General features: G+C 41.3%; 1 protein-coding gene across 1 annotated transcript in view; it reads left to right on the plus strand.

Annotated features, from left to right (window-relative positions):
• Pik3ca (phosphatidylinositol-4,5-bisphosphate 3-kinase catalytic subunit alpha) overlaps positions 1-24,286 on the plus strand; it is a 75,669-nt gene that overhangs the window by 34,184 nt on the left and 17,199 nt on the right. Inside the window, 14 exon segments of the mRNA XM_038347532.1 lie at positions 7,810-8,237; positions 8,685-8,894; positions 9,913-10,163; positions 11,863-12,108; positions 12,799-12,884; positions 18,036-18,100; positions 18,103-18,146; positions 18,760-18,835; positions 18,838-18,890; positions 18,892-18,912; positions 18,997-19,006; positions 19,009-19,064; positions 19,067-19,132; positions 23,416-23,540. Coding sequence (XP_038203460.1) covers positions 7,886-8,237; positions 8,685-8,894; positions 9,913-10,163; positions 11,863-12,108; positions 12,799-12,884; positions 18,036-18,100; positions 18,103-18,146; positions 18,760-18,835; positions 18,838-18,890; positions 18,892-18,912; positions 18,997-19,006; positions 19,009-19,064; positions 19,067-19,132; positions 23,416-23,540 — 1,661 coding nt within the window. The 5' untranslated portion in view covers positions 7,810-7,885.

Below are 24,286 nucleotides of genomic sequence, written 5' to 3' on the forward strand. Positions count from 1 at the left end.
TGTACAAATGCATACGTCTGTGAGAGCCACTTCAGGCTCAAACCACAGCACTGTCCTGGGAAGATGAAAAAAGTACTCACTAGAAATCATGCAGTGTTGTCACGGTGAGAGCGTTGTATGCTATTAAATTATGCAGTGGTATCAAGTCCTCTTGTCTTTTCTTCACTATACTCATAATTGTGCTTCTCACACCTTCTCCTGGACTGTTCTTCCTTCCCTGTTTTCACTTTTGGTACTAAGATTGCATCTAGGCCCTCATGCCTGCTAGGTAAGTGCTACACCCCAGAGCTGTGTCCCCAGCTGGATTAATGTCTACTCTCCTTTTGAGCTTAAAATGTACAAAGTGTTAGCTTATCAATGTACATTAAAATCTGATTTTGCTGTTGTTACTGTACTTGCATTTTGCTTTTATTGGGACTCAAACCCAGAACCTTAAGTGTGCTGGCCAAGTGCTCTTATCACAAGCTACACATTTGGCCTATAAAATTTAAATTTTTTACCCCTCATTTCAAGATATGGTTTATATCGTTATGTTTTTAAGTACATTTACCTAACAGCTTAAAACCAGTATTACTAATTTATATTTCATTAGTGGCTCTGAAGTGCAGTTGCTTTGCTGTCACATTAAAGTCTTTAACCTGCCTGTTCAGGCCATGGTCCTAAAGTCTGTGTTGTAGCTGGATGTGCTGATGCCCTGTAATTGCAGCCCTTGGGATGGGTAGGAGGATCATCAGTTCAAGATCATTTTTTTGCTACATAGTGAGTTCAAAACCAGCCTGGGCAACATGAGAATCTGAAAAATCAACATTTATGCACACTACTCGCCTAGATCTTAATTTTCTTATTTAATTAAAATTTTTTATCAACACACAGACACTTCCTAAGCCACCCATTGACCACAAATCAGGAAACCTTTGTCTTATTGCTGTAGTAATCTCAGAAATATATTTTCATGATGCCTTCTATAGTTCTGTGTGAATTTAATATGAAGAACAAATTATAACCCTTACTGAAGGGTTTACAGTTTCCTACATTCTGTCATGAGAACTTGATCTCTGCAGCTCTTCTGTCTCATTGAAAGCCCTGTTTTCTCATGGCCTGCTTGTGAAGGTCAGTGAAGGACAGCATTCTGAAGGAAGTGGATAGAGCATCCTTCCAGAGCTAGTGCGTATCACAGCTGTCTCTCTGGACTTGCTCCAGCTCCAGCTCAGTGGCTCTTACAGAAAGGAAATCTTGGAGGCCTGCACTGGGACTCAGAACATGGTACTGAAGGACACTTGCTTCCCAGGAATCATCACTCTGAGATGTGTTTATAATTATACTTCTCATCCCCATGCAGTTGGCCTCTTGGAGACTCTATTCCTCAGGTGGCTCCAGCCTCTTCCTGACCATCCCTCCTGCTCTCTTTCTTCAGGCCCTTGATGTTTTCTTGGGAATAATTTCTACAAAAATTTCTCAACTAATTTTTCTATTCTCTATTTTTGTTTTGTTTTCTGTGTCCTTATCCCCAAAATCCTGGAAAAATTTATAATCTAGTAAGAAGTTAGGCATGGTTATAAATTATTTTAATGAGGCTGTAAAGCTACAGTATAAATGCCTGTAAGAAACTGTGGTAACTAAAAAAAAAAGGAATGATTAACTCAAAGCATTTGCAATCATCTTCAAATAGGGTAATCAGATAATTGATTATTAAGCCATGTTTGAATCATGCTGTGTCTATAGCAAGCCTAGACAGGAGTCTTTAATTCTGTTCTAAGCCAGAAGAAAGGTTCATTTGGTAACGTAAAGATTTGGGAAGCATATTTCTATTTTCTAATAGTAACCAAATAAAGAGATGTAGTAGATAATATAAAACTAAACACTGTTTTCTCGTTGATTTAAGAATAAAAGTATAATCTTGTCTATGTCAATACATAAGACTCAGAAATAATATACGGGTTATTCAAAAACCTTCAGCAATTTCTGTATGTGTGGAAGGAGGTCCAGGAAATACAAGGTGCTTGTTTCAGCAGTTGTGACTGTTGTATGCATAGGCTGCCAATTCAGTCAGCATAGATGCACCTAAACTTACAGATAGATGTTTCCACATAGTGTACGTATTGTTCGTGCTTTCTGATGCAGACAGAAATTGATTAAACAACATTTTACGCATATATTTCCAAAATCAGACAGTGTCTGCTTTGTTCACCTGATATATAGACTTTCTGTGTATAGTTGGGTAATGGTTTTGCTTCACGGGCTGTTGTAAAATGGTATCCTGCTAGACATGAGTGGCCTTAGCCAAGAAGTGACCTTCTTATACTGGAAATACAGAGTCTTCCTCCAGTCCTCACGAGCATCGGAAACTTTGCCTGCTGTGTGCTGCAGGGCAGCCACAGTAACTGAACCTGATAATGAGGAATGCGATTTATCAACAAGGAAGGAATCACATACACCTGCTTCTAAGAAAATAAGACTACCTTAATTGAGCAGTTTGTTTACGCAAGTAGAAAGCTAGGGAAAGCAAAGCCAATTTTATTTTTCTTTTTTATCTTTGTTTTTCAGGTGGGCATAATAGCATGAACCTAATCTAAGCACATGAGACATAGAGGTAGGAGACGTAATTAGTTTAAGGCCAGCCTAGGCTAATGAGATTTTTTTATTTTTATTTATTTATTTTTTTTTTTTTTGGTTTTTCTAGACAGATTTTCTCTGTAGCTTTGGAGCCTGTCCAAACCTGCCCTGGAACTAGCTCTTGTAGACCAGGCTGCCTTGAACTCACAGAGATCTGTCTGCCTCTGCCTCGCGAGTGCTGGGATTAAAGGCATGCACCACCACTGCCCGCCATGAGATCTTGCCTTTTTTTTTTTAAAAAAAAAGGAAGAAACCACTTCTTCAAAGTGTAAAAAATGAATATATATAGTCCCAACATTCTGAGTCAGTAGATTTTTCAGTGACATAGCCCCATCTGTAGTAGAGCATACTCATAGTCCAAGTACTTAGGAGGCCAAGGCAAGAGGACTGTGAATTTGGGGTCAGTTCTGTCTGCATAGTGAGTTAATGGCCAGCCTGGGGTAGATGAGAACTTTGTGTCAAAAGCAAAGGATAGAATGGTTGCATATGTAAGGCCATGGGTTTCATCTCCAGCAGCCTCCTTAAATGAAAGTCTATCTCCTAATGATCATATCACATCTCTGGTCTTTGGTTTACTTATAAGTAGAGTGGTAGTACCTACACCCCAAAGAATTATCCAGCATAGTTGTGAGATCCCTTTTCCTTCTCTGCATTTCTATGTGTGAGCTGAGGGTTAGCAGTTTTTTTCTGAATGAGGTTGCCACGAGAAGGCAGAAAGCATGAAGCAACTAGAAAGGTGTGTGCCCTGGCTGCTGTGTGGTTGGTTATTCTGTGATGCTAGTCAGTCCCTGCTTTCCAAAATCCTGAAGAGGTTTTTTACTGTGATCACATTTCTTGTCCTGAAAAGAGTTAAGGCCGGGTGGTAGTGGTGTACCCTTTAATCCCAGCACTCAGGAGCAGAGGCAGAGGCAGATAGATCTGTGTAAGTTTGAAGCCAGTCTGGTCTATAGGCTCCAAAGCTACATAAATAAGCCCTGTCTCAAAAAACTGGAGAGAGAGAGAGAGAGAGAGAGAGAGAGAGAGAGAGAGAGAGAGAGAGAGAGAGAGAGAGAGAGAGAGAGAGAGTTAAATTATAAAAAGTTTGTTGCCTGTAACCATACCATTATACAGTAAGCCATAAAGTTGATAACCTGTCTGCCCTGTTAGCCTTCTCCTTTAGTCCTATAGAACATAGGAATTTCTGGGTTATTTAGAAAATAGATGTTGCAGTAGCTATGTGTTGTAGACTTCGTAGCACCATTCAGCAAAGAACTGTAAGCAGAGCTGCTCTTTTAGTGTGGCTTGTGGTTTGGTTTTGTTTCTATTTGAACTTTTTTATGCTTGCAGAAAGTAGTACTCACTTATTTGGCATTTTCTTTTCGGGGAAGAGTTAAATATATACTTAAAACCTCCATGTAAGTCACTTCAGTAATTGTGCACATGGATTTGATTTATCTGTTCTTTTTACTAGGCTGTGTTTTTTTTTTAAAGCATAGCAAATACATGGGACTGGATAAATACTTGAGTGGGTAAGTGTGCTTGCTGCACAGACATGAAGACCTGAGTCTGGTCACTACACCCACAGTAAACTGCAGGTGCTGGTATATTCTGGAGAGGAGGAGCAGAGGCAGATCCCTGGGTTTGCTGGCCAGCCAGCCCAGCCTATTTGGTGAGCTCTAGGTCAGTGTAGGAGCCTCCTATAAAATGAAGTGGAGAGTAATTAAGGACACCAGCAACACCAGCCTCTGTTGCCTGCATACAGGTGCATGTGCACCTGCACACATTTAAATAAAAGAATGAAGGATGCAATAATTAGAGAATGCAAGCAGAATTGAAAGGCAGCCATTTAAGGTCTTTGTAGTGGTCTTTACCCAGGGTGGGAATGAACATGAATAAGAAAACTAAAGGAACTTAGGATGGGTTAGATGTTGGAGGGTCTAAACCTGAGGAATCAGGGAGTGACAGGTTTCTAGACTGTGTCATGCCCCTGCACCCTTTCCCAGTTAACTCTCTGATTCTTCGTTGTGCTCCGTAGGCTGTCTTCCTTCCCTACCTGCACTGAGTCTGCTGGACACAGGGTGTTTATAGAAACTGTCCACCCTAGTTTTTCTTCTGCTCTGGAATTTTGAGTGTAACTACCATCACACATACTGCATGATCTTCACACTCTGGAGTTTGTCTTCTGAGGGGCAGAAAAGGACATCAGTTTTAGTCTTCTTCACATACTATGGTGGTTTGAATGAAAATGGCTCCCATAGGCTCATAGAGATTGGCACTATTGGAGGTGTGGCCTTGTTGGAGGAAGTGTGTCACTGGGAATGGTCTTCGAGGTTTCAAATGCTCAAGCCAGGCTCAGTTTCACTGTCTCTTCCTGCTGCCTGCCAATCCAGATGTAGAACTCTCAGCTCCCTCTCCAGCACCATGTCTGCCTGCTCCCGTGTTTCCTGCCATGAGGATAATGGACTAAACCTCTGAACTGCAAGCCAGTTCCAATTAAATGTTTTCCTTTTTAAGAGTTGGCTGTGGTCATGGTGTCTCTTCATAACAATAAGACCTTAACTAAGACACCTACCTAATACCAAACATGATCCTGGGACAGGACCAACACCCCTGGTGAAGAAGCAGTGTCAGTTATAGCACCTTGTGCTATCATGTGCCACAGGTTAAGAGGAGGGAGTCGGATCCCCTTGAACTGGAATTATAGATGGTTATGAGCCTCTGTGGACTGGGGACTGAACCTGAGTAGGGTCTCTGCTAGCCATCTCTCCAGCCCCTCCACTTTCTTTTTCATTTTTGTACCTCCTGCTTTACTTTTGTGGTGGTTGACTTCCAGTTTCACTTACTAAATGAAAGAAACCGTGGAACAGCAGGAAGTTAATTTGCATTTTCTCTTAAAGAGAAGACTTGGTGGGGTTTTGCGGGTTGATGGAGGTCACTCTCGTGCATGGCACAGATGTGGTCAGAGGATTGTTCTGGGAGTTGGTCTATTGGATCCAGGGATCAGGTTTGCATGGCAAGCACTTTTTACCCACTTAGCTAGCTTGCTGGCATGTGTATTTTAAGGGTCTCAGTGGCATCTTCCAATTGAACCCTCAAAAGTGTTGTCATGTAAAACTGAGTCTTTCAAATCCTACTATGCTTAATAGTTTTTTAAAATGTTATACTACTTCACAGAAGTGAGGGGATCTGTACTAACAGAGTCGTGTATCCCTCAGCATCTAAGACAGTCTATCTCAGGCATACAAAGATGGTGCAGATTCATCATCATGCCTCAAGGAAAACCCATTGATGATATTTTGTTTTATGACAGAATACTTAAATCATTGTTTAAAAATCAAATGGGGTGGGTGGTAGCACACACATTTAATCCTAGTACTTAGGAGGCAGAGGCAGGCAGATCTCTGAGTTAGAAGCCAATCTGGCTTATAAAGAGTGAGTTCCAGAGTAACTAGGGCTACACAAAGAAACCCTGTCTCCAAACTAATGAATGACTGAGGGGCTAGAGAGGTGGACTTGATTTAAGCATACTTGCTGCTGCTCTTGCAGAGAACCAGAGTTCACATCCTAGCACCCAGATCAGGCAGTTCACAACTACCTGTAACTTCAACTGTACCTCTGTGAATTTAATGCTCTCTTCTGGCCTCTGCAGACACACACACATGCACATGTGCACACACACAAAAAAAATTAAAAAAGAAAACAAACCTTTAAAAACAGAATGGAAGCCAGGCATAGTGCCACACACACCAAACCCCAGCAGTCAGTAGGTGGAATCAGAAGCGTCAGAACATAAGAAAGCCTAGATTTGGCTCTCTCACAAATTCAGGACCAGCCTTAGACTACTTTAGACTTTTTCTTGGACAAACAAGCAAAACCTTAGAGTGGTCTAAAAATATTACCTGGACAGAAAACAACCCTGTTGCAAGGAGGAGCTACTTGTCCGTCCCAGCTGCCTGGCTAGCTTATACTTGATATAACCACACATAAACTTTATTAATTAAAACACTGCTTAGCCCATTAGCTCTAACTTCTTATTGGCTCTTACATCTCAGTTTAACCCATTTCTATTAATCTGTGTATGGCCACATATCAGTGGCTTACCAGGAAAGATTCAGCATGTCTGATTCTGGCGGCTCCATGGCCTTTCTACTCTGCCTTTCTTCCTCCCAGCATTCAGTTCTGTCTTCCCCGCCTACCTAAGTTCTGCCCTGTCAACTAGGCCAAGGCAGCTTCTTTATTCTTTAACCAATGAAAGCAATACACAAACAGAAGGAACTCCTATACCACAACCCCACCACCAATAGGAAGGAAATTGCAGGGGTTCTGGAATATGGCTTTGAGTTAAGAGCACACTGCTCTGCCAGAGGACCCATATCATGTGACTCACAACTGCCTGTAACTCCAGCTCCAGGGGATCTGTCACCTCTGGCCTCTGCAGACACCTACACTCACTTGCACATATCACACAGACGTATACGCATATATGTGGTTTTAAATAATAAAAAAATATTTAAGGGAAATTAGAAAGATTAAAATGTAAAGACAGCCATTTAGTATCACATTACTAAAATATGCTGGGGGAAGAGTAAAGAAGGAAAAGTATTTGGATTTTTCTGGGCTGTACTTATACTTAAAATCTCTTGCATCCTAAAATGATGGAGAATGATAAATGTGACAGAACCCAGTCACCTTTAGAGAAGAGAAGACTTGGTGGGATTTTGTGTGTGTGGGGGGGGGGGGGGTAACTCCCTCACGTGCCCGGCAAGGTCTCTACTAATCTGTTGGTGTTGATTTGTTCTTGAGACAGCCTTGCTAAACTTTCCAGTCAAGCCTTGAACTGCAGTCCTGCCTCAGCCAGAGTAGCTGAGATTGTGGGCCTACACCACCAGCCTAGTGAGCTGGGAAGTTTTGGTTGAGCTGCAGCTTGTTTTTTTGTTCTTTCCATTGCCTCTGTTTTTATGAGACTTCGCTTAGGAAATCTATTCTGTATTTTAATTTTTTTTCGTTAAATCTAATTAAATGAAAGTTGTTCTAGTATCTGTTGTAATAAGCTCTTTATAGCATAGTTTAGAGCAACAGTCGAGATTAAAACACATAAGTTATTATTGCTCTGACCATTCAGACAACAGGATGTGAACAATTACATTTCACAGTGCATCATTGGTGTACGCTCAGGAGCTGCTTCTCTCTAACAGGTGGTTTTCTTCTCTTGTTCAGGGCGCTGTTTGGGGACAGCCATATTTCTGATTCCATAAAGTGGTCTTCTGTGTAAAGCTGGCAGAGGATCACAGCAATGCCTCCACGGCCGTCGTCAGGTGAACTGTGGGGCATCCACTTGATGCCCCCACGCATCCTAGTGGAATGTTTACTCCCAAATGGAATGATAGTGACTTTAGAATGCCTCCGTGAGGCTACCCTAATCACCATCAAACATGAACTGTTTAAAGAAGCCAGAAAATACCCTCTGCATCAGCTTCTGCAAGATGAATCTTCTTACATTTTTGTAAGTGTTACCCAAGAAGCAGAAAGAGAAGAATTTTTTGATGAAACAAGACGGCTTTGTGACCTGCGGCTCTTTCAGCCCTTTTTAAAAGTCATTGAACCAGTAGGCAACCGCGAAGAGAAGATCCTCAATCGAGAAATTGGTATGATATAATTTTCAGCTGACATTGTCATTGCTAAACTGCAAATAACTGGCATCTACTCTTGGTTTCATTGTTAAGATACTTTGTCTAAAAAAAATCTAAAGTAGTGGTTTTTAACCCTGAGCTATAGAATATTTTAAAACTTTGATGTTCTGTAGGGTTTTCCATAAAAAATGCAATTAGGAGGAGGACTTAGATCTGCTATAGCCAAGTTTTATTACTCTGTAAAAAAGTTGATAGTGATTCTATTTTAATATTAATATGTGTATGGAAAATACATATATTTAAAATGCTTAAGGCTTCATCAGCTCTTAAAATAAATTCATCAGTGATTTTTTTTTTTAACTCAGAAACTTTCTTGACTCCTAGGCTTTTCCAAATGTGCACAGTTCTCAGTTTGTAAGGACCACATCTGCCCTGCATTCTTTATAAATTCTTATTTTTCAGGTTTTGTTATTGGCATGCCAGTGTGTGAATTTGACATGGTTAAAGATCCAGAAGTCCAGGACTTCCGAAGGAACATTCTGAATGTTTGCAAAGAAGCCGTGGATCTGCGGGATCTCAACTCGCCTCACAGCAGAGCAATGTATGTCTACCCTCCCAATGTAGAGTCTTCCCCAGAATTGCCAAAGCACATCTACAACAAGTTAGATAAAGGTAAGGAGACCGTCGGCAGTGAGCTCCTGTCACTGCTCTGATTTCTTCTGCACCATTGCTTTTTGCTGGCTGGACGCTGAGCTGGGAGACAAGGTCTGCTGCATCACGAGAGTAGAGTGCTAAGTGAAAACTCGTAGACAGGAAGCACACCCTCCCTAACTCTGCCCTTGGTGAATACTTCTCTTGCTCAAGCTAAAGAACTGAGTTTAGAATTCACTGTTGCCAGAATGCGAACAAAATAAGAGCTGCTTATCTTTTTTCTTTTTTTATAAACAAAAACAGAAGGAGCTGTTGTTTTAGAGCATTTGCCTTATGTGTACAAGGCCGTGAGTTTGATACCCAGCACCACCGATAAAAAAGAAGGAAAAGAGTTCATAAAAACAAGCACAGACACATATATTTTAATGATTTGTCCTCTGACAGGAAAACACTGTCATGCTTCACTGTGTTTTTTTACTTTTCTGAAGACAAGTTTCAAGAAGTTTGTGCTCTGTTCCTCTAACCATAACTAGAAACAGTGTCTGGTTAACCCACTGACTGGAGGTGAAGATTTGGTGGAAACAGGCAATGTTCACATCTAGCAGATTCTCGGTGTCCGTGACTTAATTGGTCTTAATAAGAGAAAAATTAAAAATTCCTTTTCCCTTTCCCTGTTTATTCTCCAACTCTTCTTCCATCTTTTCTTCATTCTAACGATGGTGCTCCCTTTCCTTTGAGTAGTTCATGAACTGGTAAGCTTGAGACCCTCTCATGTCTTTCTGTGAAGTGCAGCTTGCAGTTTACAGTGGAGATGAGCTCGGCCTTGGGTTTTAGTGACCTACTAGGCTAGTCAGAAAGGAGCCTCAGATGTTGTGTGAACATTGCCTGTTTCCGCCAGGTCTTCGCCTCTAGTTAATCATGTTAACTAGAATCCTATCTGGTTGTAGTTACAAGAACAGAAAGTGAAAACTTCTTTAAACTTGTCTTCAGAGAGATGAATCGACACAGTGGTGCATCCAACATTGTTCTCTTGTTACAGGACAAATCATTGTGGTGATTTGGGTAATTGTCTCTCCAAACAATGACAAGCAGAAGTATACCCTGAAGATCAACCATGACTGTGTGCCAGAGCAAGTCATTGCTGAAGCCATCAGGAAGAAGACTCGGAGTATGCTGCTGTCCTCTGAGCAGCTGAAACTCTGTGTCTTAGAATACCAGGGCAAGTACATTCTGAAAGTGTGTGGCTGCGATGAGTACTTCCTAGAAAAGTACCCTCTGAGCCAGTACAAGGTGAGTGATGTATGCCCATGCCGGGGCTGCATACGTTCTTAGCCTGTACTTTTGGTGGTTAATAGTTAATAATAGCAAACAGAATTTATAAGCTTATTTATTAGCATATTTTAATTTTAATACTAAGTTTCACTGAAATGACATTTTCCTTTGTGAGTTGTGGTTTTTTTGTTTTGTTTTGTTTTGTTTCTGCCACTAGCAGAGATTGAACCTAGGACCTCACGAATGCCAGCCAAGTCTTCCACCACTGAACTATCTGTCCTCCTGTGGTCCTTTGTGTCATATATGTATATCGTGTGTTTTGATCATAGTCAACCCCACTGGGATGAATGAGTTTCCCTACTCCCTCTGATCGCCTTGCTTTCAACCAGACCCCCCTTCTATTTAAGTTTTTATTTAAATAATATAATTTTTTGAGAGCCTGAAGATGTGGCCATTATACTAACTACAAAATAGGGAGTATTTCATGACTTTCTTGCTCCCCAATAATGATACGGGGACAGTGTTAAAGTAGAGCATTGTTTATTAAGATCACTACTGACCTTCCCCCTCTTTCTCTGTCCTTTGAGAAGCAATGGTGGTGTGCACACCAATCACTGTTTTATAATACAGACACCGGCCTTCAGTTGCTGATAGATAGGAAAGTATGGGGTTATGATGTGTATGGAGTAGCATAGACCAAAAACCTGTATCCTGGGGGCCACCAAGATGGAAAGAGAGAACCAGCTTTAAATTCCATGCATGCTGCGTGATACATGTACATTAATAAACAAATACAATTTTTAAAGAACCTTTATCTTGGACTTGGGGAGATGGGCCATTTGGTAAAGTGCTTTGGTGTACAATCTGAGGAAGACCTGTGTTTGGATCCCTAGCACCAACATAAGAGCCAGGCCTGGCAACCTGCGCCTGACATCTCAACACTGGGGAGGCAGAGACAGGAGGATCCCTAAAGTTCTCTGGCCAGCCAGCCTCGTCCTTACTGAGCTCCATGTTCCCTCTCCCAATAAAATAAGTGGACAGTGATTGAGGAGCATTCCTGACCTTGAACTCTGCACACACACATCCTGATATTTCAAAACTCACATCAGTGAATTTTAACATTTTTTAACTTCTCTATAGCTCTGAGTATCATTCGCTTATTGTTTTTATTGTTTGGAATTTTGTTTATTCGAGATGGGGTCTCATATAGCCCAGGCTGGCTTCAAGTTGGCCATGTAGCTAAGAATGACCGTAAACCTTCAACTTCTCCATCCACTCCTCACATGCTAGGATTACCAGTGTAGGTGACCATACCAGCTTACTTATGGGCCTTTATTATTTCGGTAAAATAAATGTTTCTCAGGAACTGTGTGGAGGGAGGGGTGTTGGGTTTGGCCCTGGTGACATTTGACACGGACTGTGACAGAGGAAGCTGCTCTTCTCTATGGTGATCATTTCTGATCTTTGTTTTTAGTGTTTTGCAGTTAAGAATAACATGATAGTGTCAAAAATTAATCCTAGTTTTTTACTTTATAAATATATTCAGAAGTTTTTTTAAACTAATTCCAATTTAATAAATAAACAACTGGTAACAAGTGTGGTCTATGTTTGATTTTTAAAATCACCTTTGTAAATGCTCATGACATTCCTACATGTTATCTTTGGGATGAAGAAACTCACGGGAAATGGTTGCTTCTCTCACCCTGATTTCCTACAGTACATCAGAAGCTGTATAATGCTGGGGAGGATGCCCAACTTGATGTTGATGGCCAAGGAGAGCCTTTACTCTCAGCTGCCGATGGATAGCTTCACAATGCCATCATACTCCAGGCGGATCTCCACAGCCACGCCCTATATGAATGGAGAGACATCTACGAAATCCCTCTGGGTTATTAATAGTGCACTCAGAATCAAAATTCTTTGTGCAACCTATGTAAATGTAAATATTCGAGACATTGATAAGGTAAGGTCACAAAGGCTGATGTTTGTTCTATGGAAGTCATTGTTTTATTAGCCTAATTTGACCACAGTGTAAACTATTAACCTTTGGTAGCTTTACACATGACTTAAAACACAAATCTCAGAAAATATGAGTCATGATTTCTTTTTGAGTTACACCTGCCTCAGCTTTCACACAGTTAATCTATAATTGTAATATCCATAACTGTAGGCTTTTTAAAGTAGAAAGTTTTACAGTCTGTTTAGTTAAAAACAGTGATCGGACCTAAAGTGAGTCTTTTTTATAGTCTTTATTTAATCCCATTGTGTGAAAGTCTTGACATCTCATAACAGAGCTGTTCATGTCTTAGGGAACTGTTCCTCTAGCTTCAGGGGTTTGAAGGAATACCTAACACCAGCTTATCTTAGAAAAGTGAAGGCCTCTGTGTTCTATGCATAGTACCCCGGGCTCGTGACTATACTAGCTTCCTACTGGGTCAGAGGCCCATCATTAATGGGCGAAGGCAACAGTTAATTGTAAATTTATACAAAAAAAAAGCCATCTGAACAAAAGATCTCAAGATTCTCTCATTTACATCAGTTATTTTGTAGTGCTTGCTTCTGTTGAGTGTTCATAATGCCTATATATGAGTGGGTGTGTGGGCATGTGGGTGTGTACACACTATATATAGTATATATTTTCCTTCTCTTTCAGATCTATGTTCGCACAGGTATCTACCATGGTGGAGAACCCTTATGTGACAATGTGAATACTCAAAGAGTACCTTGTTCCAATCCTAGGTAAAGGGGTTTGGACATATTTCATGTCACTAATTTTATGCAAGTTATCACATTTCCATTATTTAAATAAATAACATAAGGACTTTCTGTGACTGACTCTGTCAGATTTTAACCTAAAGGTTTTTCTGCTTCACTCCTGCCATTGTTTCAAAGAGTAAAGGGAACATGGTCAAAGTCTTTTTCTTGATGAAAAAGTCAAGACCTGAGCTCTAAGGCAGTCTCCTTCGTATGATTCCCATGAACACATAGATAGGGTCTTAGATAAAAGGCATTTACTGTGGGAAAGCGGGTTGCTGGGCACCTTGGACTCACTCTTGCTTAGATATGCTGAGGCCGGAGCTTTCAGGCCTCCTCTTTGGTTTTTCTTGTGAGGGACCCCTTGATTTCTTAGCAGTAGAGTGCCGGAAGAGCTTGTTAACACTGCAGATTGAAGGTGGGGCTCACAAGTGAGACCCAGGATGAAGGGAGACTGAGTTCTGACCTTGTTACTACATTTACATAGTGAATGACTCTCCTAGAGCCTAGGACAAGACAAGTTCAGGGAGTCGGTCACTTGTCAGTCGCCACCTTACCTGAGTCACAGCAGTCAGTCAGGGCAGCCAGGAGTTGTTAAAACAACAGTTTTAACAAATTTCCCACTCATACTTCTTGTTTGCCAAGAAGTATGTGGGCTGATTGTAGGAGATTTTAAAAAAAAAAAAAAAACTAGTATTTTTGAGGACATTATAGACAATCTTTTTACAAATTGAAGAAAATCTAGAAACCCGCCAATCCAAAGAATTCCAGGAGCTTCAAGAAGAGGCTGCAAAAAAATCTGTCCTGGTTGTTTGAAAGCCAAAAGTAAGATTTTAGGAAAATAAGAAGGAAGACTTCATAGTAGTTGGTTACAATGTTAATATTTTAGAAAATTAAAGTAACTGTTTAAGCCAGCTGCGGTAGTGCCTGCAGGTTTTTACAGCTTTTCTGAGCTGGAGGAAGGGTGATGAGTTCAACTTTGATCTCCGGCTACATAGTAGCTCAAAGCCAGCCTGGCTGTGTGAACTATCCTGACCAAACAAACAGGATGTACACTTCTTGTGTTCATCTCACCTCATGACATTTCTGGTTAGGGACTGGAGAGATGGCTCAGCATCACTGCTATTCCTGAGCACACACAGCAGTTCTCAACGTTTACATTGGTCAGCTCATACCCACCTCTAACTTGGCTTCACAGGACCCGTCACCCTCTTCCGGTCTCTGAAGGCACCTGCACTCACATGCATATATTCCCAGACAGGCACGCTCACACAGATGTATCTTAAAAAAAAAGAAAAGAAAAAGAATTCTCAGCTGGGTGGTATGGCACACGCCTTTAGTCCCAACACTTAGGAGGCAGAGACAGAAGGATCTCTTGAATTCTGGTTTACAGAGTGAGTTCCAGGCAGCCAGGGCTACACAAAGAAACCTTTTCTCGAAACAAATAAACAAAAAATTATCTTCTTAAGTAGAAGTTAAATCCCTGTGGTAGTAATGTGAAAATGTTATTAAAATCAGAAATAAATATGAAATTATTAGAAAGGAGTGTAGACTTAGAAAGCATTCAGATTGGTGTGTGTGTGCGTGCGTGCGTGCATGCGTGTGTTTCCCTGAATGTATGTCTGTGCAATGTCCTTGGAGGTCAGAAGTAGGAACCAGTTCCCCTAGGGCTGGAGTTAACAACAGGTGGTTGTAAGTTGCCGCTTGTGGGGCCTGGGAATTGAGCATGAGTTCTATGGAAGAGCAACAAGTGATCATAACCCCAGCCCTATTTTTGAAAATAAATTATTTTAATTTTTGAGGGTCTCACTCTGTAGCCTTGACTGACCTTGAACTCACAGAGATCCTCTCCCTCCTGGTGCTGCTGGTACTAAAGGCATTTTGCCACCATGCCAGGCTTTGAAAACTCCTGAAAGGTGAGCAGGTGTCTCAGCAGATACGAGGGTTTGCCATAGAGCCTACCAGCCTACATGGGGAAAGGAGAGAACTGGCTCCCGAAGTTCTCTGGACATTCCCGTGTACATGTGTGCACACAGTAAAAATAGTAAAAGACATTTAACACCATAAATACAAAAACATTTAACACCAATATAATAAAAATATTTAGAAAAAGGACGACTTACTGAGATTGTTGGCTCCATATTTATACTTCTCATTACTGGGTGAATTTAATATTTTATGATATTTTTATAACATATACCAGTTACTTTTCAAAAGAACAATCAATTTGGACTACATTTATAAAACTATTTCTTAAAAATGACTTGGGGGAGGAGGCTAAAGAGATATCTCAGTGATTAAGCTCTTTAAAAAACAAATAAGTATGGGTATGTGTGTGTTTGCCTGCATGTATATATGTGTATGCCCAGTGTCCACAGAGGCCAGAGGAGTGCCTCTGATTCCCTGCAACTGAAGTTACAGTTATAAGGTGCCGTGTGGCTGCTGGGAATAAACCTGGTCCTCTGTACTGTGAGCCGTCTCCTCCAGCCCTGGCTAGAGCTCTTGCTGTACAGTCATGAGGACAGGAATTAAGATCTAGCACTCATGTAGCAACCTGGGCATCCTATACATGTCTGTAATCCAGTTCAAGAAAGATGGAGACCCCAGCCAAGCTGAGTAAATAAACTTAGCTTCAGGAAAGACCCTGCTCAAAGGAGTGGACAGAGATGATGGACAACAACACTCACTTTTGTTCCCCACATGCATTCATTCACACGTGTGCAAATGTGCTCATGTAAGCAGTATCCATATGCTTAAATAATCTTTAACAATAAATAACTTGGTCTATGTTGCAGTGGGTATTCGAAAAAGGACTGTGCTAGTCCAACTAGACCTAGGAACAACTCTCCGAGAATATGGATGACACTTCCCATTTATTCATGTGCAGCTTGGGAGATTTCAAAACTAATAAAGTCTTAGGTATATTATAAGTCAAGTGTGTCCCCCCAAATAAATAAAATAAATTTAAAATACTTTGTCTTGAAGACAGCGGGAGGACACACATTGGGAAATGGAAGCCAAAGATTATAACCCTGGGTTTTGTTCTCCAGAGGTCCTCCACTTTTTCCTTGATACATTCATTGACTTATAAATTTTCAAGTAGATTAGGTGGGCTGACTAGCAAGGCCCAGGGATCCACCTGTCTTTGTTCTCCCCCACCCCACCCACCTCTGCTGAGATTACAAGCACGCACCACCATACCTGGCTTTTATCACACACGTTTTAGGAGTTTACTCAAGTTCCTGTGCTTGCAGGGAAGCATTTTACTGACAACCATTTCCCAGCCCTGTATATAGCCTTCATTTTGTTTTATATGCTGACTGAGATTGGGGATGTTGTTCTGAATGAAACTGCTTATGTATAAAAATAAATAAAACTATAATTGTTAGCTGACTCCCCACTAGCTAGTTTCCCTTTTCTGTTTGGTTAGATTTTTAACAGATCAAAATTTTATTCATGCATACAAGTATACAGATCATTAGGGCTAGGGAGATGGTTCCGTGGGTAAATGGCTTGGCTATTTCGGCATGCTGTTAAGCATGGTATTTCCGAATTCAGATCTGCAGCACCTACATAAAAGCCTGGGTGAGACAGTGCATGTCTGTAATCCAGCACTGGGAGAGATAGAGACAAGGAGATCTTGCGGGCTCATTGGCCCAGCCATAAAACTAAAATGGGAAGCTCCTAGGGTCAGTGAGAGACCCTGTCTCAAAATATATTATGAAGGATGAGTGAAGAAGACGCCAACCTCAGCATTTGGCCTCCCCATGCCATAATGCATAAGTACGTGGACGTGGTGAGAATGCATGTGCACACGTATATGCCCACCAACACAAAGTATGGAGATCATAGATTATAACTCATCTGTTGATCACAGCTCTAGGACATGTCCCAGCACACAGAAAGCTTCTCCTGCGTTGGAAGGTGGTTCAGTGAGTAAAAGCACTGACTGTGGAAGCCTGGTAGGTGGACTCGTTTAAGTTCCAGAACTCACATAAAGAGCTGGATGCAGAGGCTGAGGGTATAGCTTAGTTGGTAGGATGTTTACCTAGCAAGCATGAAGCCCTGTGTTCAGTCCCTAGCACTGCATAAAGTCAGGTACACAACTGTAATCCCCAGCACTCAAGAGGTGGAAGCAAGAGATCTAATGTTTCAAGTTACCATTGAGCACAGCAAGTTTCCAGGCCACTTGGAATACATGAGACCCATGCCTAGAAATAAAAAGAAGCTGCATATCTGCATATGCTAGCAACTTCCATGGAGAGATGGAATGGAGAGACAGGAGGACTGGTAGGCTGGGAGACTTTGGTGCACAGCACAGTTAGTAGAACAAGACACCTGCCCCAAAGTAGAAGGCAAGAACTGACTTCTGAAGTTCTCTTCTCTCTCTCCTCTCTTCCTCTCTCTCTCTCTCTCTCTCTCTCTCTCTCTCTCTCTCTCTCTCTCTCTCATATCTCTATCTCTCTATCTCATGTACCCAGACACTGATCATAAATAAAAATAGAAAAAATGTCCCTCATTCGCTAGGCCCAGTCTATTGGTTTTTCCTCCCCTAAAGGGAAACAAGTATCCTGGCTTCTGCAAGTGTCTTTCACTTTTGGGTTATTGCAGTTGGAGGCCATTATGAAATGTTCAGTTAGCAGTCTATAGATCATTACTGTGTTTTGTGATAGTGAAGTTGGGTATGTATTTGTTCATTTTACAAGGCTTTCACAGTTGGTTTTAACAATGTTGTATTTATTGCTAATGCATGAGGTTTCCTGTTAGTGTGTTCTTTGCCACCTGCCCTTTATCTTTTCTATCTGTGAGTTTGAATTTTTTGCATACTCTTATGGGCAGTAATACTAACCCATAAATCACACCTCAACACAATTCAGGTTTTTGAAACAGGGTCTCACTAGTAACTCTGACTGACCTGGGAACTTGCTATATAGGTCAGGCTGGCTTTGAACTCATAAAACCTGCCTTTGCTTCCTGAGTGTTGGGATAAAGGTTGTGAGCCCACCACACCAACTCTTTGGCCATTTTAGTAGAGTTCTGGCCTGTGACTTTGATTGTCATTTCCTTGTCTAGTGTTGGTGTATTGTGGAGCCATGTGCATTCTGGGAACAGCTTTGTTTTACCAATTCTCTATAGGTGGAGTGAATGGCTGAATTATGACATATACATTCCTGATCTTCCTCGTGCTGCTCGCCTCTGCCTTTCATTTGCTCTGTTAAAGGCCGAAAGGGTGCTAAGGAGTGAAAGGTATCTCGGGTGATAGTATCTCTAGATGTGACTACCTCCAGAGAATCCCTTGACACCTCTGATTCATGCTTCCTTACAAAACGGGCAGATTTCCTCTTTTGTTTTCTGGTTTGGACTATCTTCCATGTATATAACCCAGGTTGAGCACCGAATGGTCTTTCTCATCCTCTCAAATGCAGATGGCAGGTGTGTGCCACCATGCTGACTTTTTTTTTTTTTTGAGTAAAGTATTGATTAAAGCTTTGTAAGATATTAGTGAGTGTATCCTTTAAGAATACAGTAGGAGAGCTTGAGAAATACATGGCTGGTGAATGAATAAGTAGGTCCTGAGTTTATGTGTAATTCTGTAAGCATGCTGGGTGCCTGCAAGAGTTACTACACACCTCACTCCTGCGCAGGAACTCGTGTCCACTTAAAATAGAGAAAACACTGGGATTTCCAGTGGGAAAAGCACAGAAAACCCTGATATATTGGAAAGCCATTGTGGCTTTAGTAGACTTTGTATTCCTTTAACTTTAGATACAGCCGTTGAATTCTCCTCCGAGGTAAGAAATGTATTTGGAAATGTGTGATTTATTCACAGAATCGTGAATATTTTCTTTGTTTTATTAAGGAGCACTGTCCATTGGCCTGGGGAAATATAAACTGTTTTGATTACACAGACACCCTAGTATCCGGGAAAATGGCTTTGATCTCTGGCCTGTACCTCATGGGTTAGAAGATCTGCTGAACCCTATTGGTGTTTACTGGGTCAAATCCAAATAAAGTAAGCGTTTTCTTATCAGAAATTTGTTTTCTTTATGACAGCTAAGCATAACATGTATGCAGTAATCCTTGTTCTTTCTTATAGGAAACTCCTTGCTTGAGCTGGAGTTTGATTGGTTCAGCAGTGTGGTGAAGTTTCCTGACATGTCTGTGAATCGAAGATGCATGCCAACTGGTCTGTGTCCCGGAAGCTGGGTTCAGTTACTCTCATACACGGACTGGTGAGGCACACACCCCGATTTCTTTGTCTCTGCCATAGTCTCTAGAGATGAGCGCCTGCTTTGTGTCCATGAGAGTTGTGTAGCTCGATCATCCTGGTGTGGACACTACGGAGCTCTGTTGTAGATGGACTTTTTTTCTTTGGGTCACAAGCTCACAAAAAAACGACACAGACTTATGAAAGCTTGGCTGATAGCTTAGGTTTGTTTTGTTTTGTTTTTAACTAGCTCTTATAATATAAATTAATCCATTTCTGTTACTTTACGTGCTGTCACATGGCTGATGGCTTGTTACCTCACTCCTGTATACCATACTTCCTCCTCGACTGCCTAGCAACACTGCCTTCTTCCCTGGCCAGCTATTGGCTGTTTATCCTTTTATGAAACCTATCACAGTGACGTGTCTGCATACAGTGTAAAGGAATACAACACTGTAGCAATGCCACAGTAGAGATCTTTCTGGAGCCTCCTGTCCTCCTGTACCTGTTTCTTTGTACTTTATTTGAAGCCCTACTGAGTGCTGCTGTAGAAAACACTCGTATAGATGCTGTGGTGAAGTTGTGGACTAAGGAGATGTCCAGGATCACACAGCGTGTATGGTAAGGGCCGTGGAGAGGGGTTGGGGAGCAGTAGTGTAAGGATAACTGAGGTGCGTAGAGCTAGTGTACGTTAGGCCCAGGAAAGGCCTCTCTGAGTAGTGTCTGGGAGTTGAAACTGAAGTATAAACATGAGTTCTACTTGGAGGCAGCAAAGCAACTCTTCATCACAAAATGTTAGTCCAGGTCTCCAGAAATAAAGTGTGGAAAACATTGTAACTGTTTACCTTGTTATCTAATGCTTACCGTAGCCTGAACACCAGAACACCTCATATCAAAGACCACTTACTCGTCGTGCTTGTTTTCCTGTGGCGCAAGGGTGGGTGCTCAGAGGTGCTTCCAGGAGGGTGTCCTCTCCGACTTTCCACACTATGTGAGACCAGCTGACTAATACTGGACTGAGGTTGGCAAGGGTGCCTGGCCAGGCACAATGAGAGCAGTGCCTAACCTTGGAGGACATCTTGCCACACAGTTTAAATTGATTGTTTTCCTGTGTACACAATATAAAAACAAAGTAAAAATAAACAAAGAAAAAGCATCTCTTTTTTGAGTAAGGTAACATTGGTGAGGGCTGAGGTTTTATGACTTGTAGTGTTTTATTTTTTTATAGAATATATGGAAGTCTTTGCCATTTAGATATGTAGGGAATGTTTCTAAGTGTAAGATAATTATGGAACTTTAGTTTTCCTAGATTTTAAGGCATTTTTCTATTTCATTCCTTCCAGTCATCCTCAGAGAAGACAAAACTAGTACAGAGATGTGGAGGAGGGTATAATAGCCTGGAGCGTGCCACAGGGCAGTACAGCCCTTAGTCCATCACCCTCTTCTCCTCCCTGAATCGCCCAGTGTCTGTGACATCTTCTAAGGGGATACAGATTTAAATGAGTCTGCAAATACCAGCTTTGTAAAAATTTTTCCTTGTGGTGTTTTAGACATTGACTAGAGAGACATTCTCACTCTCTCTACTTGGGATAGAAGTTATAAAGGAAGCTTTTTCATCATTACTGGGGAAATTATGGAGTGTGGGCAGCACTGTTTCTCAGCCTCAGCCCTTCTCTGAAGGCCACGTGCATCTATTTTGTAGATTATGCTGCATGTCGCAGGGTGCTGAGCCATATCTGTGGCCTCTGAACCACTAGACACAAACTGATGCTCAAAAAATTTCTCCAGATACAACCAAAGGTCCACGGGAGGTGGGAAATCACTCCGCCTTAGAACCATAGCTTCAGACTCTGGTGTTGGTGAGATTTGTCTGTAAACACGTCAAACAGTGCACATCCTCAGTAAAGATGAAATGAGTGGAAGTGTCCAGTGATAGACGGAGTCTGCTTCTGTCCGGTCAGCTGAGTGCTAGTCAAGGAATGATTCGGTTTCTATATTTTCTGTCAAAAACTTTGCCACACTTTCATAGTATTTCTTCCGTGCTCCATGATGTGTGTGTAACACTTCTTAATTACGGTAGCACACACTGAGAGAGAAACAAGGAAGCTAGGCTAAGGAGATGACTGGCAGATGAGAGCACTTGTTCTTGCAGAGGACTCATATTCCTAGCACCCATACGTCTCATGGCTCACAACCATCTAGTTCCAGGGATCCAGTGCCTTCATCTGACCTTTGCAGGCACCAGGCATGTACAAGATACACAGCTAGATATGCAGACAAAAAACATTCATATGCATAAAACAATTTTTTAAAATATCTGAAACAGAAAATCAAAGAAGGGAAGACCTATTTTGGCTCACGTCCAAGGGTCTTTGCCCTTCATAGTGAGGAAGGCACACACAGCACAGCAGCTCTGTGTTGGTATCCGGGGAGCTGATGGGAAGGAAAGGGGAGGCCTGTCTCCCTCCCATCTGTTGGCTGATGCTCCCATCAGGGTAGTCCTTCCTTTCTCTTTCTCATCCGTCTGGAGAGTCTCAAAGCCACTGTGTGCTTGACTAACCAACGCTTTGCCAGTCCAGTCATGCTGACTATCCAAACTAATCATTGCATTGTTGGGCATCAACAGTGACTTGATATATTTCTCCATGAAGAAATGCAGAAGGCAAATGTTTATACAGAGGCCTGTGAAAGGGAAAAGGTGATGCAGAATTCATTCCATGATCATGTGATTTACAAATATAAATGTAAAATGGAATGTTTATTATAATTGTTGAGCGAGAAAAATAACCATCTTGATGTTTTCAACAAAAGTATGAACCCTCAGTGTCAAGTGTTGTTTTGACAGTGTTATTTACAGTTTAACAAAGATAATTCAGAATGAAGCACGTAGGAGAAAACTTTAGTTTGTTATGAATAGATTCTTGTTAAAATATATAATAAAATGGGTTTTTCTGATTTTTCTGTAAATTATTTTATATTAACATATAAACATTTTAAAAACTATAAAAGCGATGGCATCCATTGGATGCTGATGATAGTGATGATGATAGTAAGACAACAGGTTTCTTGTCTGGACCATGTAGTAGCCTCCTAACTGACTTCCCTTCTGCTTTAGAACAGCTGCAGAAACTATTACAAAACGTAGAATAAGCTATGGCATCCATCCCCTAGGTATTATCACTAAAAGCGTTCAACCTGAGCTGCCAGTTTCATGTGTTGACCCCTCATCTGTTGTGGTCCTCCCCTTAGCCATGGGCGTTTCTCACTGGCTTCTTCACCTTTAAAAGAAACTCTCCTACTAGATTGGGTGCTCTCTGAGTAGGATCTACTTTTAAGCCTAACAGGAAGAGCAAAGCAGGGCACAGCACACACAGAACCGATGCTTACTGAAGGGTTATGTCCTTCCTCATCCTGTTATGTAGCTTCAGGATGCATCGATATATAAAGACCAACTAACACAGAGGACTCTTTTTGTTTATACTGTTCCAAAGGCTAGAGTATTAATATCTATTCAGATGATCTATTACATCTCATTTTTTTAATTGTGGGAAGTAAGTGTGCATGCCTCAGCTTACCTGTGGTGGTCAGAGAGAGCTTGATGGAGCTGGTTTTCTCCTTTCACCATGTGAATGAATCCCAGGGATCAAACCCAGGCTGTCAGGCCTGACGGCAAGCGTCTTGATCCAGTCAGTGTGCCATCTTACAGACACTCTTGTTTTGTTTGTTTTATTTTTACATGGTGACACTTTGGGATTATTTGGGGTGTTATTCAAAGACTCAGAAGCAAATAATCTATCTGTATTTGAAGAGAATAAATCTATTACATGTGATTATATAATGTTTGTTACTTTCTGCTTAGTTCTTTAATGTTGAATGCAAGTGCTTTAACGAGTTAATTCATCTTTTTTATCTTTCTTAATTTGCTTTTTAAACTTAAAAGCTTATCAACAGTTACACGGATGATTTAGCAAGGAACATGAAAGAGTTAGCATTTTTATTTTATTATTATGCTGCTTCTGGCTCTGTTCTGCCAGATGCATTATGAAGCTGCAGTTAGTGGGGTAGTAGGGGGCCCCATCAGGGAGAGGACGAGCTGCCCCCTTCCCTTCGTCCTGGTCTCACCTGACTGCATGGTGGCCATGTGACTGCATTGCTTCACAAATACTGTTTTAAATTGGTTCCGTGGGAAGAATAAATTATTTTGTGTTAATAAGCTATGTGAGCTTTATTAAAAGTTTATTTGCTTTTCAAGACATATCACTGATGAGTCTCAAAGAAACCTGTGTAAAGTTATACTTTACTTTACAGAGTAACCGACTCGCCAGAGACAATGAACTAAGAGAAAATGACAAAGAACAGCTTCGAGCACTTTGCACCCGGGACCCACTCTCTGAAATCACTGAACAAGAGAAAGACTTCCTATGGAGCCACAGGCAAGTGTTTGGGATGATGGTCTCAAGGCAGGAAGCCAAGGGAGTGACCAGCATGTAGTCCAAGCTGGACTTGAGTTAACTGCAAAGTCCAGCTGCCTCTGTTCCTGAAATCCCTCCACCTCAGCCTGCTTCCTGAGTGCTGGGATTACAGGTGTGACCCATCTATCACTTCTGGTTTGTTCTTGCCATATTCATACATATATACATAAACATACATTTTAACTATACCCAGTAGAGTAAAAAAAATGTATTTTAATTGTTATTTTTCTTATGTTGACTTTTTCAAAAGTATGGATAGACATTTCTTTCTAGAGACACATGCTGTGTTGAAACTTAAACATTTAAGAGTTGTTTTGTTTTTTCTTTCTTTTTGTTGTTATTGGGGCAGGATTGCAGCCCAAGGTAGCTTTGAACTATAGGTGAGGATGGCTCTTGAACTTCTGATCCTCTGTCTCCACATCCCAAATACTAGGATTGCAAGTGTGTTACCACACCTGGTTTACAAGGTCCTAGGAATTGGGGTGAAGCCCAAGGCCTCGTGCATGTTAGGTAACCTGGGTATATTCCCATCCTCAAGCTTTTTAAATTCCTTGTTAATAAATTGGTGATGGAGATTTAGCCTATAGCCTTCTGCAGACTAAGCGCATACTCTACCGCTCAGTTATAGCCTCAGACTGACAGATTGTTGTCTTAGATTTTTTTAAAGTAATATTCAAGCAGGAGCACATACGCACGCATGCATGCAC

The sequence above is a fragment of the Arvicola amphibius genome, chromosome 11, assembly GCF_903992535.2.
Source record: "Arvicola amphibius chromosome 11, mArvAmp1.2, whole genome shotgun sequence".
Lineage (NCBI taxonomy): Eukaryota > Metazoa > Chordata > Mammalia > Rodentia > Cricetidae > Arvicola > Arvicola amphibius.